The following is an 18,088-nucleotide window of genomic DNA, read 5'->3' on the forward strand; positions in this document are numbered from 1 at the left end:
CCCCACAGACACACACACACACGTCCGCTTACCCCACAGACACACACACACACGTCCGCTTACCCCACAGACACACACATAGACACACACACACATCCGCTTACCCCACAGACACACACACAGCCACACACACCCCCCTATCACTGTTCATCTGGGAGAAGCTTCCTGTGTCTGGTGTCCCACGCCAGGACTTTGGGAATGTACTCGTTGTCCTTGTGTGTTAAAGAAAAAAACAAAGCTTGGTTATTTAATATTAAACAGTTTTTGGTTTGGGGTTTTAAAAGTTGGCAATTCATGCTTGTTATAAATAGTAATTAATTATCAGACTTACATTAATGTGAACACACTGGTCTCCTCATTAGACTCTTGGTTGCTCTGGGCTTACCTTCTGAAGAGGAGCAGCCTGCAGAGCTTCCGTTTGTGTGCAGCAGCCGCGTGCAAACAGAATAACTCACCCATGCCTTTGTGGTTGTCATTGGTGTGCATGTCATTATTTATTAGACTCTCCAGGTCTCAGAGGCCAATTCGAAGTTCCTGGGAGGGAGGATATCCTTGGCAGTGGGCTTTTTCAGCCATTTGTGGCGAAGTGAGTCACCCCCAGATGGTGGGGGCAGACAGCTGTGGGCACCACATGCAGGGAGTCTTGACGCTTCCCTCGGGGATCCGCTGATTGCGCATGCTCTCTGTACGACAGGAGTACATCCGACGGCAGCTGGAAGAGGAGCAGCGTCACCTGGAACTGCTTCAGCAGCAGCTGCTCCAGGAGCAGGCCATGCTACTGGTAACGCCCCGCACGGCCCCGCCCCGTGGCTAGGGCACCCCGAACTGGGCAGGGCCCTGCCGACCCCCAGGGCCCCCGTGGCCAGAGCCACAGGGCTGGCCGCCTCTCACGGACACGTCCTCTGGGCTCCCGCTGCTGTTGGGCGCACCAGAGGCGGCGTTTCATCCCCTCTCTCCCGTTGCTGAGCTCCCTGTTCTCATTCAGTAGATAGATAAGGTTTTGCGCAGCGCACATGGCATTTGGTGAACAAGCTAGGATGCTGAGAGTGGACGGTGCAAGGCACATGCCTTAGGGACTTTTACCTAGACTCTTCCAAGTGTCTTTTGAAACCTGCATTTCCGGGGGAGGGGTTTCTCTCTACCTGTCCGGTGACCTTATGGTTAGTGGCCCGCGGTCAGATTTTCCCGCAGGTTTCCCACCATTCTGCATCCTGGCTGTTTTGCTCTGTCACGAAGCCAGCATCAGCGCACGCTGTCCTGGGGAGAAGAGCCGGGGCGAGGCAGGCCCCCGGGGCCCTGGACTGAGTGTGCCCTCTCCCCCCAAGGAGTGCCGCTGGCGCGAGCTGGAGGAACACCGGCAGGCGGAGCGGCTCCAGAGGCAGCTGCAGCAAGAACAAGCCTATCTCCTGTCTCTGCAGCACGACCCCCGGAGGCCGCCCCCGCCGCCAGACAGGAGCAAGGCCGGCCTGCACGAGCCCAAGGCCCAGCAGGAGCCCGCTGACCGGGCCCGCGAGGTACGGCGCCCCGCGCCCTCTGCCCCCCAGGGAGTGGAGGGTGGCCGGGGCCGGGAGGGGCCCCTTCTCTGCTTGGTGTCGTCTCGCGAGGACCCGAGCGCCTCTTTGACGGTTCCCAGTCACCTGAGCATGGGCCTAGACGGGAAGACGGGAGTCGTGTGGCAGCCTCCTTCCGTCCCTGTCATGGGGGGAGGGTGGCCTGCTCAGCTGTTTTCCCAGAGCTGCCGTTTGGATGAAGTGTCCCTGGGCCCGACTCACTGGATTTTTGGTGATAAGGGTTTATTTTCTGAATTGGGGCACATGGGCTCCCAGGGCCTCTGGCAGGGATGTTGGCAGAGCAAGATGGTTGCTAGGATTTGAGCAGGATGGACTGGGCGGCCTGTAGGGTATGGATGCTGGCCCGTCGGGGGCTTCCAACCAGGCCCTCAGGTGGTACCTTCTAGAAGCAAATGTCCTGCTTGCTTGGCAGTGCCTTGATTTTTGGTGGAATGAAATGTGCTAGATTCCTGGTGATATTCAGTGGGTTTAGTTGGTTGCAAGAGATTAATTTCTTTTCTTGGCTTATCTTCACATGCACTCCTAGCATCCAGCTGGTGGGGGGAGGTCTTAAAGTCTGGCTCTCTCAATTTTGATCTTCGTGACGATTTCTTGATCCTGCCTAAGATCGCTGTCTTGTGCTATCTGCTTCCGTCTCTTTTCTTGTGGTTGAAGAAAACAGAAGACTTCTCATTAGGGTCCTTCCACTTTCAGGCTGTCTCCAGTGTCTCTGCTTTTTTTTTCTTTCTCTCCTACTAACCCTGAGTTCTGTCTCCTGATTCTCTGATGCAGGTGGAAGATAGATTTAGGAAAACTAACCACAGCTCCCCCGAAGCCCAGTCTAAGCAGACGGGCCGAGTATTGGAACCTCCAGTGCCTTCCAGATCAGAGTCTTTTTCCAGTGGCGACTCCGAGTCTGTGCACCCTGCCCTGCAGAGACCCGCCGAGCCACAGGTAGAGTGGCCCGTGGGCTGTGTGGGTCAAGGAGACGCTCACAGAGGCTCGGCGAGCCACCAGCCTGCTCGGACAGCTCAGTTTGGTTTGTTCAGAAAGGGAAGCTGTTAGCAGAGTGAGTTTAGACTAAAGAGGACCTGGCCTCAGTGGGTAGGGAAAACCAGGGTTCTCTTCCACACGATTGTTGTTGTGCCTACTAAGAACATCTAGATTCGGTGATTTCTTCTTTCTAACTTTTCGTCTTCACTGACTCAGATGTTCCTAAAGCAGTGCCTCCTTACTGAATACAAAGACTTTTCCGTTCAGGATATAGAAAGTTACTGTTGTAAGTATGCAAAGGGAGACCTTATCTCAACCTGGGGAGTTCTGTGAGTGGGAGGCCCTGAAATTCTTTTATTTTTTAAAATGTTTATATAAACATACATATTTTTGGAGTGGGAAAGGGGAAGACTTTTATCAGATTCTCAAAAGGTTCAACATCCAGAAAAGTTTACCACCCAAGTGGGTTGGGTGTGGGTTTCCCTGAGGTAGGTCAGGGTAGAGGTCACTGGGTGGGCCCTGGCATTCGGCCCCGCCCAGCTTTGGGTGGAGGGGACCTCCACGCCTTCTGCCCGGGTCGGAGCTCTCAGAGATCCTTAGGACGCGGGTCCCCACTCTCGCTGAAGGTAGCTGACCTTCAGGCGTCTCGCTTCCGGCAGCGTGCAGTCCAGGGTACTGGGCACTGAGTCCGTGAGGCCGCGTTTACCTGTCCACTGCTGTTTGCCTGGGTTGGGGACAGTAGCAGTCGCGGTGGTGTTCAGACCAACCCAGATGAGGACTGGAGCAGCGTACTTTACACTAAATATCCTTGATTTGGAGTGGTTTTACAGTGAAAAGAAGACCTGGGGTGAAGCTCAGTTGGGTCACTGTTGGGAGGCTGGTGTTGATGAGACGAGCAGTGTCCTGATTCACAGGAAGACTGACCCAGAAGCCAGCGGGCAGCTCCAGAAAGTGAGGAGTGGAAACAGAAAGGATGTAGAGGAAAGCAGGATGGATGACGGGGGAAAGGAGGATGGGGAGAATAGGTTTGCTGAAGGTTAAACGTCCCTTAAATGGAAGCTCTTTATGTGGCCACTACCAGTATAGAGAAAAGGAATTCCTGCATTATGTAGACTACTTTTTATACTGATGACTAATTAACATAGTGCCTGGAAATAGGCTCTATTTTCCCTTTTCTGTCTAAAGTGGTTTTTAGCCAAAAACCTGCACTTATGAAAACATGATTTGGGAAAAACCTTTTTCCATGTAGGACTTCATTTTAAAACCTATTTTTTTACTACACTTGCAGATGATGCTTTTAGTTACATGCTTTCCCCCTGAAAATCAAATATTTTGGAAGTCTGGGATTATACTAATAACAGAACTTGCTTGACTCCCACCTAGAAATCATGAACTTGGAACTATTTCTGGATCTTACACCTGGCAGCGTTGAATCAATCCCGATTGAATATTTCCAGTTCTCATCAAATATGATGATGTAATAGCAAGAATTATGCAAATTTTAATACTGGACCATTATTTTAAAACAAAAAGTCTTAAGAAAATACAGATTGTTTCAGAAATGGCTTTTCCAGTTTAAAAGTGACCAGATGGTTTCAGTTGCCAAGGCACTGTCTTATATCTTCCAGTGTCAAGTAGACAGAATACACCTCAGTAGTCCATTTAGGGAATTCCACTGCTGATCATTTCTAAAGAAATTGAAGTCCTCTTTTTTTTTTTTTCTGACTAGTACAAAGACATGTAAAGTTCTCAGGGGATTGGAGTGTTTTAAGTTGTGGGATGCAAGAGAAGGAAAATGGTTGGTGTACTTGACAAGCTGGCTGTTTTTAAGTTAAACTCTACAATCTATCAGAACACGGGGGGCTGGTCTTTGCACAGTAAATGTGTGACTGTTGTGACTTGCCCTGCCAGTCCATGGGAGGATGGGCAGCCAGGTGTGCACGTGTGGCGATGTCCATCCTGTGGTCTCCCCACTCTGCCTGTCCAGCTACTTTGACGCAGAAATGCATGCCGCACGTCCATCAGACAAGAATGCTTTTTTAATTTTTTGATCTTCACATTTACCGCTCTCTGTAACGTTTGTCTGGGTACTAAGAGTTTTCCTCATAAATGTACATTTGTGCTTTTCTGCATTCTGTGCTGCCCAGACCACCTTGCGCGCGACCCTCCCCCCGCAAAGCATAGCTGTTGTCCGCTTGGCTGACCCAGTCCCACCTGCCCTGTGTGGGTCCCCCACCACCCCGGCGCTCTCTCTGGATTTGATATTTACCAGAAAAGCGTTTTCTGCAGAACGCATTGAATGTGTTGTGTTTTGTTTTCTCGGAAGGTACAGTGGTCCCACCTGGCATCTCTCAAGAACAATGTTTCCCCTGTCTCGAGATCCCATTCCTTCAGTGACCCTTCTCCTCCCAAATTTGCACACCACCATCTTCGCTCTCAGGACCCCTGCCCACCTTCCCGCAGTGAGGTGCTCAGTCAGAGTTCTGACTCTAAGGCGGAGGTGCCCGACCCAGCCCAGAAGGCTTGGTCTAGATCAGACAGTGACGAGGTGCCTCCAAGGGTAAGGAGCAGAAAGACAGACGTGTGCTGCTTTTTCCTTTTCCTTATTTATCTATTTATTTTTTAATTACTGATTTCAGTGAAGGGTGTGGTGACGTCACCAGAATTAATGGGTGATGAAATGGCAGAACTTCTCGCATTGGGGAGAAAATTCTGTAGTGAGGCCGTCACATTCAGCCCTCAGCCAGTTAGTCTTCACTTGTGTCTCTAACTCTGTGCTGAAACATACGATACCAAAATAATTTAATAAGAGTACATCTACAAAGAGTATGCATCTAGAACAGACAGGATCAAAATAGATTTTACCAGCTGTCTTGTCAAGTTTATACAGAAGCTATAAATGACTCTGCACTGCTAAGTAATATCAAAATTTTCAGAAAAGATCTCATAAGGGAAAAAATGAACATAAATGTTTCCCAGAACAGACTTTTTTTTTTAAATTGAGGGATTTTTTTTTTTTTTTCCTTTCAATTTTAACGTTTCTGAAATTTTGGGTTTGGTCATTAATGTTGAAATTCAACAAAAAGTCACGTTTTAATTTTTTTTTCCCTCCACTCGGAACTTGCTTCCTCTGAGTATTTTCTTGCTTCCAACATCCTTTGTTTCTTGCCCATCCATTTGTAAGCCATTGTTTGGTCTCTTTGAGCTTATTTCCCTGATTCTCACATTATCTCAGCAAAATGCTTTTGTATGTCCCCTGCCACCACGCTTCAGCGCCAACATCATTCACATGTGACGGAGCATAGGAAGGTGGGCCTGGTGCCTCTGACCACGCTTTCTCTTTCTGTTGTGTCACGGGAAGCAGGGAGCATCAGCGGGCGGGGGTAGGTGTGTGACAGAAGGGTGGCGAACTAGGATGACCTTAGAGGTGGTTGGTAGGGAAGTCTTTGTTCATCTCATGTTTTCAGTAGTTTAATCGCTGTACTTGGTACCCAAAGGTCCCTGTGAGAACAACATCACGGTCCCCTGTCCTATCCCGCCGGGATTCCCCACTGCAGGGCAGTGGGCAGCAGAATAACCAAGCTGGTCAGAGAAACTCCACCAGGTAAGTGACGAGCAAGCTTAGGACAGGTCTGCCAGACAGTGTCCTGCAGTCTTTTTTTTTTTTTCTAATTGGAGGAGGATTGTTTTACAATGTTGTGTGGTTTCTGCCGTACAGAAATGTGGACCAGCTTTAAGTATACAGATATCCCCTCGCTCTTGAGCCTTGCATAACGTTTTTTGTGCTCTTAAACATGGAAGTTCTGGGGCAAAGAGGTGATCCTTTTATAAAAAAAATGCCAAAAAATCCATTCACGGGAATAATGTCAAATTGATCCGTAGGGGAAAGAGATGAAATCTGACCATGTATTGTGGCAGTTTTAAGATGAAGAATCCCTGCCTCTGGGAGTTTTAAGTGGGAAGACCCCAGGGAAGAGGGTTTCCAAAGGCACTGTGACCTGAGAAGGTTTGTGATCCAGAGGATGTTGGGGGGTCCTGGGAGTGGCATAGAAATTACACACAGGTCACGAGAGAAAGACAGTGGTTGACTTTGAGTTGGTGATAAACTTGTGGATTAACCACAAAATGTTTTCAGGTTCTAGAGCTGTTCTGTAGAGTAGCTGTTAGCCACGTGGGTGTTGGCAGTAGTTTAGTCGCTCAGTCGTGTCCAACTCTTTTTAACTCCATGGCCTGTAGCCCGCCAGGCTCCTCTGTCCATGGGATTTTCCCAGGCAAGAACACTGGAGAGGGTTGCCTTTGCCACATGAGGCTACTTAAATTTGAAGTTTACTAAGATTACATAAAATTAAAACTTAATTTCCTGAGCTGCACTGGTCACATTTGGAGGGCTGCATAACCTCATATAGTTGGTGGCAGCCGTGTTCTCCAGCTCAGCAACTCAAAAGAGGTCGTGTGAAGGGTTTGGTACCCTGATCATCACTGAGCCTCCAGACTTGGTTGTCATGGGATAACCCGAGGCAGTGGAATGGATGACATGAAGCCCAGGAGCTTCATGGAGAAGTTTCTCAGCTGTCAGCGGTCAGGGTGGGCTGCAAGGTCCTCCTGTGCCCGAGTCCATGTGTTAGTTCTTAACCTAGAGAACCGGTGCCGTGGTGTGTCCGCAGCAGGGGTGTGCCATAGCCCACGTGCTATCACATCTCCAGCCCAGATCACGGGAAAAGGACCGTCAGTGCTTGACAGCAACGGGTACTAGAAACAGCATGATTTTATGGGTGATCACATGGGTGGAATTTTTCATAATAAGAAACTAAGTTTGTAGCTGAGACAAAAATAGTGACACTTCTAGACTGAACAGTAGCATTTCCTCTTCACACCCAAAGAGGATTCGGGGTCCACTCATGGTTGGATGAGCTTTCCTGGTGGCTAAGTGATGAAGAGTCAGCCTGCCAATGCAGGAGATAGGGGTTCGATCCCTGGGTCGCAAAGATCCCCTGGAGGAGATAATGGCAACCCACTCCAGTATTTTTGCCTGGGAAATCTCATGGACAGAGGAGCGTGGCAGGCTGCAATCCAGGGGGTCACAAAAAGAGTCAGACGTGAGTTAACAACTGGACAACGGTAGAATGAATGGCTTTCACGTTTTCGGTGTGTTCAGCTGAGGTAAAACCAGTGACTAACACTGCCGTCACTTGTGAATGTCATGTTACGTCCGTTTGTGGGCTGATGTTCTCATTACTGCTGTGATGACACGGTGCTCGTGTTTATGGTCTGACACTGCGTCTCGGGACAGAGCTTGAGTGGTTCTCTCGTCTTCTTCTCCAACAGTAGCATCGAGCCGAGGCTGCTCTGGGAGAGAGTGGAGAAGCTGGCGCCCAGGCCAGGCAGTGGCAGCTCCTCGGGGTCCAGCAACTCAGGGTCCCAGCCCGGCTCCCACCCGGGGTCTCAGAGTGGCTCCGGGGAGCGCTTCAGAGTGAGATGTAGGCTGCCTTTCCTTTCTTCTCCCTTGCCACGCTCACCACATGGGGTGACCCTTGAACACCCGGGGTTTAGGGACATCCCCCCACCCCCGCCCAGCCGCTGAAAATCCTCCTCCATAGTCAGCTCTCCGTCCCCGTGGTTCCTGAGCATCTAGTTACGCCCCACGGATCCAGCCATCTGGGGGTCCCGCAGTGCTGAATTATTGACTTGTTGAAAAACTCCACGCACAAGTGGACCTTCAGAATTCCACCCCATAATTTTTAAGAGTTGACTGTGTTTTGAAAATCCTTGTCAGTCACGGAAAAGACCTGGAGTTGCATATTACTATACAGTGTTTCAGTGTAGGTTTGCTACTGACACAAACAGTCATCATAATTTTATCAGTGAAGAGTTAAGTTTTGAGAGTTTACACTTGTTGAATGAACACCTTCTCACTTAATCCTTATAGCAACCCCCAGGAGATGGATATATGTTGTGTCTCCATTGTATACGTTCAAATAACTGTACTTTAGTGAGTTTCCCTGACTCGTCCAAGCTGTTTAGCTAAACGTCTAAACTGAGCTTTGAACCCACTCTTCTCAGCATAAATTCCATCAGTGTTGTCATCGATATTGGTTATCCTCACCTACTCTTAATAATAGGTTAGCGGAAATTCCCTCTACTGTATCACTGATGTAATGTAACAAGTTGTGAACATATATTATTGCAGTGTGACAGTCAAGGGTTCTCAGGAAGGGTCAGAAACCCGGGGTTCAGACCTGTGTGTGGAGGGAGCCCTTGACGTGAGCATGGCTGACAAGCAGGCAGGACCAACAGGAGGTGATCCTGGTGGGCTGGGCAGCCTCGTGGGCCACACTCAGATGTTCACGTGTCTCTGTCTTTCTCATCTCTGAACCTCACAGCATCATCCAAATCTGAAGGCTCGCCATCTCAGCGCCTTGAAAATGCAGCAAAAAAGCCTGAAGATAAAAAGGAAGTGTTTAGACCTCTCAAGCCTGCTGTAAGAATCACACAAAATCCATTTTACTCATTTCAAGCTTGAGCGAGAGCTTTCTCTTAGAGCCATGTCGTTGCGAAGCCTGCAGGCCTCCCTGCGGGGCCTTGCAGATTTGAGGGGTTATGAGGAAAGCTGTAAACCTCAGACACACTTGTGCTCTGCGGCCCTCTGCCCGCCCAGTCATTTAAAACGATGCAAAAGAAAAGCCTGTCTCTTTGCTTGGCATCAAGCTTTACATGTTCTTGGTGAGTGGGCATCTAAAACACCGGCTTTAAGAAGAGATGTTTTTCCCTCACCTTCTTCAGCTCCCCCGGGGTTTAAATCCTGCCCTTGGCCCGTGGGGCCGTTCCGGCTCTTTGACGCGGCAGCTGCCCTGTCGCTGGGCACACTGGGGGTCTGAGCCTTCCGGGCTTTTGTCTTTCGCTTGCACTGATTTCTGTGCCCCTCCCCCTTCTCTCCTCTCTGCTCCCTGCCATGCATCCCTTCTCCCGACGGCTTCTCTGGCTCAATGGACCTCCGCCGGCTGCAGGGCGAAGTGGTAAGCCCCGTCTGACTAGCTCAGCCTGTGCTCCACCTGCATGCCTCTTCCTTCTTCAGCTTGCTCTTTTCTCAAACTAAAAAACCCTAACCTTCTGCTTCATTCTAACACCCCAAATTCACCTTATGTGCTTATTATTTGTTATTAAATACAGCTTAAAAAAAAAATCACTGTAACAAAAAACTGCAGCTGTACTCAAAGTTGCAAGCAGGAGGCCAGGCCAGTCCTTGCTTCCTTGTCTCAGAGGCTCAGGTGCAAAGGAGGGAAGTGGGTTCTTAACTGGAAGAATTTTAAGTGGACAGGTACATATTTCAAGCTTCCATTATGAAGATGTAGAATAGAGATAACAATCAAGCTCGAAAGTTGTATTTGGATAATTGATAATTGACTGACTCTAAAAAAATCTTCATATAGAAGAGTAAAGGAAGCTGATGTACTTGTAAGTAACCCCAGGCAGCTTTCCCTCTTTCACGCACGGTCCTGTCGGTGGTGGAGAAGCCTGCCAGCCACACACGCTGGGCACTTTCTCACCTAACATGTCGGGAACTTTGTCCACGAATGTGGCAAGTGGGTGATAGTCTGTGAAGCCATACGTGAGGCATACACTGTACTCACTTCACCATCTTTCAGTTTTCTGCAAGTTGGACATTTTTCAAAATAAAAGTTGGGAGTTAAAAAAACCTCCCTAAATAAATAGTTTAAATCACTCCTCTTTAACTAGAATCTTGCTGCTTTTTGGAACATCTCCTTAAAAGAAGACTTTGCCATTGGGCCAAATATCTTGATAACAACCAAGATCTATCTTGCACACATTTGTTGATTTAGAATTTTCTGTCTAGCAGAGAGGAAGAAGCAATTGGTGTAGTTACGCCAGAATGCAGCATACATTTTTTTTTTTTGGAATGTTTTATTTTGGTTTATATATATATATATATATATATATATATGCATATATATATATATATGCATATATATATATGTAGAATTTGAAACAAAAAAATAGAATTTGATAGTTAGAAAAATATTCTCAGCTCATCATAAACAGATGATGGTTTTTTATGGCCGTCAGGTTTAAACTGGGTACAGCATCTTTGACTTCTAAAAAACTCTCCTGTTTCCTCCAGCTTTTTGACTTTTCTTGGTCCTTCCTATCAGAAGCGTGAAGAGCTCCACTTCACGGTGCCAGTGGACTCCGCTGGGCGGATGGTTGGGGCGAGGCGCTGGTCGCTGCCGGGCCTTTCCCGCCTCCCTGACACTCTCCCTGCCCTGCGCAGGACCTGACGGCGCTGGCCAAGGAGCTCCGGGCCGTGGAGGACGTGCGGCCGCCGCACAAGGTGACGGACTACTCCTCCTCCAGCGAGGAGTCGGGGACGACGGACGAGGAGGACGACGACGTGGAGCAGGAAGGGGCCGAGGAGCCCACGTCTGGCCCGGAGGACACCAGAGCCGCGTCAGTCCCGCTGAGCGTTAGGGAGGATGAGCGTCCCTGCGGGCTTCCCCGGTGGCCCAGTGGTAAACGGCCCGCCTGCCAGTGCAGGAGATGCGGCTTCGATCCCTGGGTCGGAAAGATCCCCTGGAGAAGGAAATGGCAACCCACTCCAGTGTTCTTGCCTGGAGGATCCCATGGACAGAGGGGCCTGGCGGGCTGCCGTCTGTGGGGTTGCAGAGAGTCAGACACCGCTGAGCGTGCACAAGTGTGCCGCGCTGGGCCTTCTTTCCACCTGGGACACGGTTTGTAAACCTGTCCTCTGGTCCTGTGAAATGGAACGTTTCGCTGGTGGCGTGAGCCTGTCCGCCCCTTCTTTGGGTTGGTGCGTGTGCGTGTCAGGGCCTCTCTTCAGGACTCCTTGTCTCTCTCTCTTTGGTTTGAGCCTGTGACACAGGGGAAATTTCAGCTCATTTTCCTTGGGGAAACTTTATACTTGTAGCCTTAGGTCCCTGAGAAGGTGAAAAACGTAAACTGTATCTTTGGCTTGTGGGTCACGGCCCTTCACACCTGGATTGTGTCTCAACAGATCATCTCTGAACTTGAGCAACGGTGAAACGGAGTCTGTGAAAACCATGGTTGTCCATGACGATGTGGAGAGTGAACCAGCCCTGACCCCGTCCAAAGAGGGCACGCTGATCGTCCGCCAGGTACCCGTGCTCCGCGCGGTTAGAGGCCGCGCTGCTCCTGTGGTCATTAACCCACGTGCTCATCCACTCACTCATGCTGTTTCTCCATTGTCATCTGTTCTCACGCTCACCAGGCCCGGAGGGCAGTGGGGCCGGGCCATGGGAGGCAGGCGTGTGCCGCGCGCCCCTGGGGCAGCCGGCAGCGTCCCCCCCGTCCTGCCCTCCTTGCATGTTGTGTGGTAGCCCCCCTCCCAGCCCCACGCGAGCCCCGCAGCCTGTGTCTGAAGCAGGGCAGCCGGGAGGTGTGCATGGAGCTCTCGGCTCCAAGAGGTCGTGGGGCTGAGGCGGGAGCGGCCGAGGCAGGCAGGAGTCGCCTGGGAGCCAAGAGGCTCCTGGAGCCAAAGGGGTTAGGGGGGCGGTCTCTGCTCTGTGCTCGGGTGTTAGTCTCCTCCTTCATGGAATATTTAACGTGTGCCCCCCCAGGATGTATGTGCTCCTTTTGGGCTGCCAAGTTTTATAACCGCCTGTTCATTTCGTAGCTTAGAGGGAAGGAAAGTGATGCTCTTCTCGTTTCAGCAGAGCAGGGCCCCTGTCTAGAACTGCAGGTTCTCCCTGCGTGTGTTTCATGCTCTGGCACTACATTTGGATGGAAGGCGGGAAGTGGCCCAGGAAAGATGAGGGTTCAGAGAAGTGACAGTGCGCTTTCTAGGGCTTTAGAGAGATTTAAAAAGAGAGGAGACAAAGCCAGTAGTTTTGGTGATAGCAGCTCCGGTGGCAGATAAACCAGCGTGACTTGGGTTCTGCCGTGGCTTCCGCTGGCTCAGCCGAGGCACCTGGCAAGGAGGGGTGAGCATACCCAGCTGATGCCCTCCAGTCTTGCCTGGATGACTCGGCAGAGCTTGCGGAGCCACCCAGCACCGCAGCAGGCAGGGTCAGTAGGGTCTTCGGCAATGTCAGCGGTGCTGAGCGAGACCAGTGTGCCTTTTTCTCTGCAGAGTGCAGTTGACCAAAAGCGCGCCAGCCATCATGAGAGCAATGGCTTTGCGGGTCGCATTCACCTCTTGCCAGATCTCTTACAGCAAAGCCATTCCTCCTCCACTTCCTCCACCTCCTCTTCCCCATCCTCCAGCCAGCCGACACCCACCATGTCCCCACAGACACCCCAGGACAAGCTCACTACTAATGAGGTATGTCTCACACCACAGCTGGCTGCTCTCCCAGGGTTAGACCAGCACCGCTTAGGAGCTAGTTTGCAGAGACCTTCCCACGCCCTGCCCTCACCTGCCCTCCCCGCCCACCTTCTTCTGTCACCTCCCCTTCTCTCCCACCCCCCCCACCCCCAGTAACATGTTTCAGGTCTGTATACAGACCCCTTAACCCTAGAGCGATTGCCCTCCAGACTTGCCAGTTCACTGTTTACTTTTCCCTAGATAAGTAGTTGCATGGCTTTTCTGATTCAGTTCATTTTTCAAAAAAAAGTCTAAATAAAATGATTGTTGTGTTTTCAGATCCTTTATGTATTTGGCATGAAATTCTGGTAGTCTTTTGTGGAATCTGCCCTTTTCATTCTTTTTATCCAGTAAATAAAACACAGAAACACTTGGTTGAGCAGATTTGGCCTTATCAGGACAAACGTGTAGCTTTGTACAGGAAATTCCCTCAAAAAGGGCTGGATTTTTTTTCTTTGGAGAGGAATTATTAGTTGGTTACTCTTATTTATTTTTGCCAAGCTTGTTGAAAGGATTCCTCTCCTTGAAATTTATAATCACTCATAGTTTAAGAAGCCAGATACTTTTGGGGGGAAAGCTAGAAACTTAAGATGTTAAACAAGAAGGGCAGAGAACTGAGCGTGCTTTTAATTTCAGCTTTTTGAATGGGAAGTCCTGTGTGCTTGTTGGAAGGCATGGCTGTGGTGTCAGTCTGGGTGCTGGTTGGGTGATTCTCTCTCTTGGGGAGACAGTCATGGCCCCAAGTGCAGTGACAGTTCACCATGGGCCCCCATCCTTAGTCACACAACTGACTGTCTTCATGGGAGGTTTGGCTTAAATGCCTTTGTTGAATATCGCAGTAGCATGTGGCTTCAGCCGATCTTGTCAATGTAAGCATTGAGCTGTCGGCCTGCCCACCTGCTCCTATTTTCGTTCTCTTATTAGAATAATCCTCCCCTTTGAGGAGCCAGGGGAAATCAGTGGCTTCTAAGGCAGGCTCAGCATCAGACTGATTGCCACTGGGTGGATGGGCCCCAGCTGTAGACCCGGGGGTGCGGGGAAGTGCTCGGGGCAAAGCCTGCCAGGAGACAGATGTGCCAGGTGGGAAGCGGGGAGCTGAGGAGGGGCCTGAGGGGGTTGGCTGCAAGACTTGTCATTTCAGCTGCCCAGGGGAGTGAAACGGTTACGGACAAAAGCAGTGATCAGACATGTGTTTCCCTCCACTTATATATCCCACCTACAGTTACATTCCTTCTTACGTTTAAACTTGGCTCCATTTTGCTCTAATGTACAGTATGTACAATAACCCTTAACTCACTAAACTGGCAAGTTTATATTTTGTTTGTTTTTAATTGTCATTACATTTCCACTTAACAATTTGTTTCACTTTCTTTGTGTTTTTCTTTTTTTTTTTGTCTTAAGCTACATTATTAACCAAAACACTCCTATTCCTAAAAGAGCAAAAGAATATGCCTTTTCACCTTTCACTAATGAGCCCCGCTATTTGATACGGAGTTGATGATACACCTAAAACGATGGTGGCCGAAGCTTCTGTAGTTTCTGGCAAGAGGCTCACTTTAAAATAAGCGATATAAGACTTAAGATTTGCCGGTATTCCAACATACATTCATTGGACTTTTGGGGGGTAGGAGAACAAACTCAAAAACTGATGAATTGAGATCAAGACATTTCAAACTTCCTTTAGGAGTTTTCATTATGATTGATTATTAAAAACCCGAGGAGCTCGTGAAGTATAGATGTTGCTGGTAGCTTGCACGTTCTGTCTTACCAGAACAATGTTTCTGGAAAGAGAGGTTGCCTTGTTTGGCTCCTGGTTAAATAGCCTGTATTGGGGGTTGCGGGGTTCACACACAGAGGTGTCTGCAGAGTGTTTGGCGAGGGAGGAAGCAGGGGGATCAGTCTTCTGTATTGGGAAGCAGAGCAGTGCAGCAGTGGGTTGAAATATTTTGTGTTTGTTCTTTTACTGTCATTGTATTAATACGACTGAAATTTACATTGCAGACTCAGTCCGCTAGTAACACACTCCAGAAACACAAATCCTCCTCCTCCTTTACACCTTTTATAGACCCCAGATTACTACAGATTTCTCCATCTAGCGGGACAACAGTGACTTCTGTGGGTAAGTAACACAGCGGCAAGCAAGCAGCCACCGGCAGGGTACTTCTCACTCTGTTTGGTGTGGTGGGCACGTGTAGTGGTGGTCGGCAGGCTCAGACCTCAGACCAGATGCACACCTCACTGGCACTGTCTTTTGCAATGAGCACCATAGTCAATCTCCATTTTTCACGTCCATTTCTTACAAGTTTCTCTTCCTCGGCAAAGAGTGGGTCGTCAAATGAATCTTTCCTGGATGCACAGTGGGGAAGGGAACAGGACCAGCCCTCACGGAGACAGAAGTAATTCCAGTGTCATATGTTTCAGTGGGGTTTTCCTGTGATGGAATGAGACCCGAGGCCATGAGGCAAGACCCTACGCGGAAGGGCTCAGTGGTCAATGTCAATCCCACCAACACTCGGCCCCAGAGCGACACTCCAGAGATTCGCAAATACAAGAAGAGGTTTAACTCCGAGATCCTGTGTGCTGCCTTGTGGGGTAGGTGTCTGGGCCACTCCAGCCCTTCTGTTCTTATTATCAAGGGTGGACCGGCCATTGGGAGAAGTACAGCTTTGGGATGTCTGGGGGGCTTGGGGAACGTTGTTCATGGGTGAGGTGGAAGACTCTTGACATCCCTTGCGCACACTGTCCCATGGAATCCTGCACGCACACAGACCTGCCCTTGTTTCAGCCGTCATGTACTGGACAGTGACTCATCCCCATCACTTCGTATAAAAAAGAAGGAAAAAGATGAGAAAGGCATTTGATTTGGCCCATATTTATAAGGAGAATGAAGAAATTTGTCAAATTGCTTTTCTTTAAATGCTTCAGTTTAACAGTCTTTACTGACTCTTTGTGACTTAAGGCGACATCTAAGTGAAGTTTTGGGGGGGTTTGCTTTGTTTTTGTTGTTGTTTTTGATATGGACCTTTCTTTAAAATTTATTCTTTAATTGGAGGAAAATTGCTTTATAATATTGTGTTGCTTTCTGCCATACAACAGCATGAATCAGTCATAATTATACATATGTCCCCTCTCTCTGGAACCTCCCTTGCCTCCCCGCCCAATACCCCACTACTCCCACCCAATCCCGCCTCTCTAGGTCATCACAGAGCACCAGGTTTGAGCTCCCTGTGCTACCCAGCTTCTCACCAGCCATCTATTTTACACACACCTGGTGAAAGTGTTAGTCGCTCAGTCATGTCCCACTGTTTCTGACCCCATGGACTGTAGCCCCCCAGACCCCTTTGTCCATGGGATTTCCCAGGCAAGAACACTGGAGTGGGTTGCCATTTCCTTCTCTAGGGGATCTTCCAAACCCAGGGACCAAACCCATGTCTCCTGTGGCTCCCGAGTTGTAGACAGATTCTTCACCCCTGAGCCACCAGGGGAAGCCAGACCAGGTGTGGGGAAACGAGGCGGGAGACGAGACACGGCTAGAGAGAAGGAGCTGGGATGTGCCTGATACGTACTGCTCCTAAGAAAAGAGGAACCGAGGACCAAATGCAGCTGTTTGTTTCTTAAAGATGATGGAGAGTGGTCTTTAAGAAACCTGAAGCTGAGTGATAGATGCCAGTTGATCACAAACTGTTAGGGACTTAGGGGGCTGTGTATGGCTCGTTCTAGAAGATCTCCCATGCAAAGACAGATGTTGAAGGAAGCAGGCAGGGATCATGACATTGGACAAAGGTTTGTCTGTCTGGTTATCTGATAGGATAGATAAGATGGAGAGTCTGTGGTACCCAGGAGATGGTGGGCTTGGATGTCCTGGGGCTACTGAGGAAAACCCAGAAGCTGGAGGATCTGGAATGAGGCAAGCTCATTGCCCCCTTAGATCCTTTTTATATTAATGTGTAAATGAATATTCCATCCTCTCCCCTCCATGGTGATTTGTTGCAATTTGGGTACTTTAAGCTCTGACCATCCTTAGCTTTGGAGAAAAAAATGGCAACCCACTCCAGTATTATTGCCTGGAGAATTTCATGGACAGAGGAGCCTGGCGGACTATTAGTCCATGGGGTCCCAAAGAGTCAGACATGAATGAGTGACTGAGTGCGCACATCCTAAGCATCTCTGTTTGTGGGTGACTTGAGGGTTTCCTCAAGTCTTATCCTGAGTTTCCACCACTCTTATCCTGAGTGGTGGTGCTATTTGCTCCATACAAGGCCATCTGCCACGCACAGTGTGAAATTGTGGTCTTTCTGTGTCCTTGACATAGGAGTGAACTTGTTGGTGGGTACCGAGAGTGGCCTGATGCTGCTGGACAGAAGTGGCCAAGGGAAGGTGTATCCTCTGATCAACAGAAGGCGATTTCAGCAGATGGACGTCCTGGAAGGCTTGAACGTCTTAGTGACGATATCTGGTAAGTGTGGGTTTGGGAGAGCAGGCCACCAGGACTGTTCAAAAGTGCGGTGCTTCCCCAGATGGAACTTGAGTGAGCTCGTTTTCCGAAGTGATAGCTCAGAGATAGAACCATAGCGTGATTTTACAATAATGTGATAGGAAAGCATATTCAGACGGGACCCACTTGTGTGAACTTGCGACGGGGTGGGGCTCCTCTGAGCTGTCCTGGAGCAGAGCACCTGCACTTCCTACTCCCCCACCCCCGACACGCCCGCCCGCTCCCTCCATCCCCATCTCGCCACCCCCCCTGCAGCCTGTCCGGTTCAGGGTGTGGGTTTGTGTCCACTTCTTCCTACAGGACTCTGATGCAAAAAGAACTATTCTTTGCCATTGCTGGTAAAAGCATGGTTGTTTTTTTTTTCCTTGTCAGTTTCTTTTTAGGAGGAGCATTTTTCTTGGTATAAGTTATATATGTTGATTGTAGAAAGTAAAAACCAGTGCAGAAGAGCAAGTAGGAGGAATAAATTGTAAAATCAGTTCATCCAAAGAAACTGTTAACTTCACTTTGTAACTTACAGTCTTGTAAGCATATACACACTCGGGTGAGAGAAGGTCTGTATAAAAATAGTTATGCAGCATATTGAGGGAAGAATCTGACACCTGTACACTGACGAGTTGGTTTTGCCAGATGTTAGAATACACTGCTGTCCATGCAGTCGGGTCCACTCCCCCCCTGGTAACTGCTGTCCTG

At 49.3% G+C, this 18,088-nt stretch overlaps 1 protein-coding gene across 50 annotated transcripts in view; it reads left to right on the plus strand.

The window, feature by feature from the left end:
• The window catches only part of MAP4K4 (mitogen-activated protein kinase kinase kinase kinase 4), a 150,172-nt gene that overhangs the window by 117,758 nt on the left and 14,326 nt on the right, over positions 1-18,088 (plus strand). For 2 of the 50 annotated variants that reach the window (XM_070475210.1, XM_070475228.1), the window contains exons 14-26: positions 695-781; positions 1,326-1,514; positions 2,343-2,504; positions 4,870-5,103; positions 6,041-6,147; positions 7,869-8,020; positions 8,924-9,021; positions 10,831-11,006; positions 11,572-11,692; positions 12,667-12,858; positions 14,902-15,019; positions 15,322-15,492; positions 17,213-17,356. In XM_070475210.1, coding sequence (XP_070331311.1) covers positions 695-781; positions 1,326-1,514; positions 2,343-2,504; positions 4,870-5,103; positions 6,041-6,147; positions 7,869-8,020; positions 8,924-9,021; positions 10,831-11,006; positions 11,572-11,692; positions 12,667-12,858; positions 14,902-15,019; positions 15,322-15,492; positions 17,213-17,356 — 1,951 coding nt within the window. The remainder of the gene's footprint in view (positions 1-694; positions 782-1,325; positions 1,515-2,342; positions 2,505-4,869; positions 5,104-6,040; positions 6,148-7,868; positions 8,021-8,923; positions 9,022-10,830; positions 11,007-11,571; positions 11,693-12,666; positions 12,859-14,901; positions 15,020-15,321; positions 15,493-17,212; positions 17,357-18,088) is intronic. The other 48 variants (XM_070475234.1, XM_070475245.1, XM_070475238.1 and 45 more) reach the window with 32 other exon arrangements.

Source organism: Odocoileus virginianus, chromosome 2 (genome assembly GCF_023699985.2).
Source record: "Odocoileus virginianus isolate 20LAN1187 ecotype Illinois chromosome 2, Ovbor_1.2, whole genome shotgun sequence".
Lineage (NCBI taxonomy): Eukaryota > Metazoa > Chordata > Mammalia > Artiodactyla > Cervidae > Odocoileus > Odocoileus virginianus.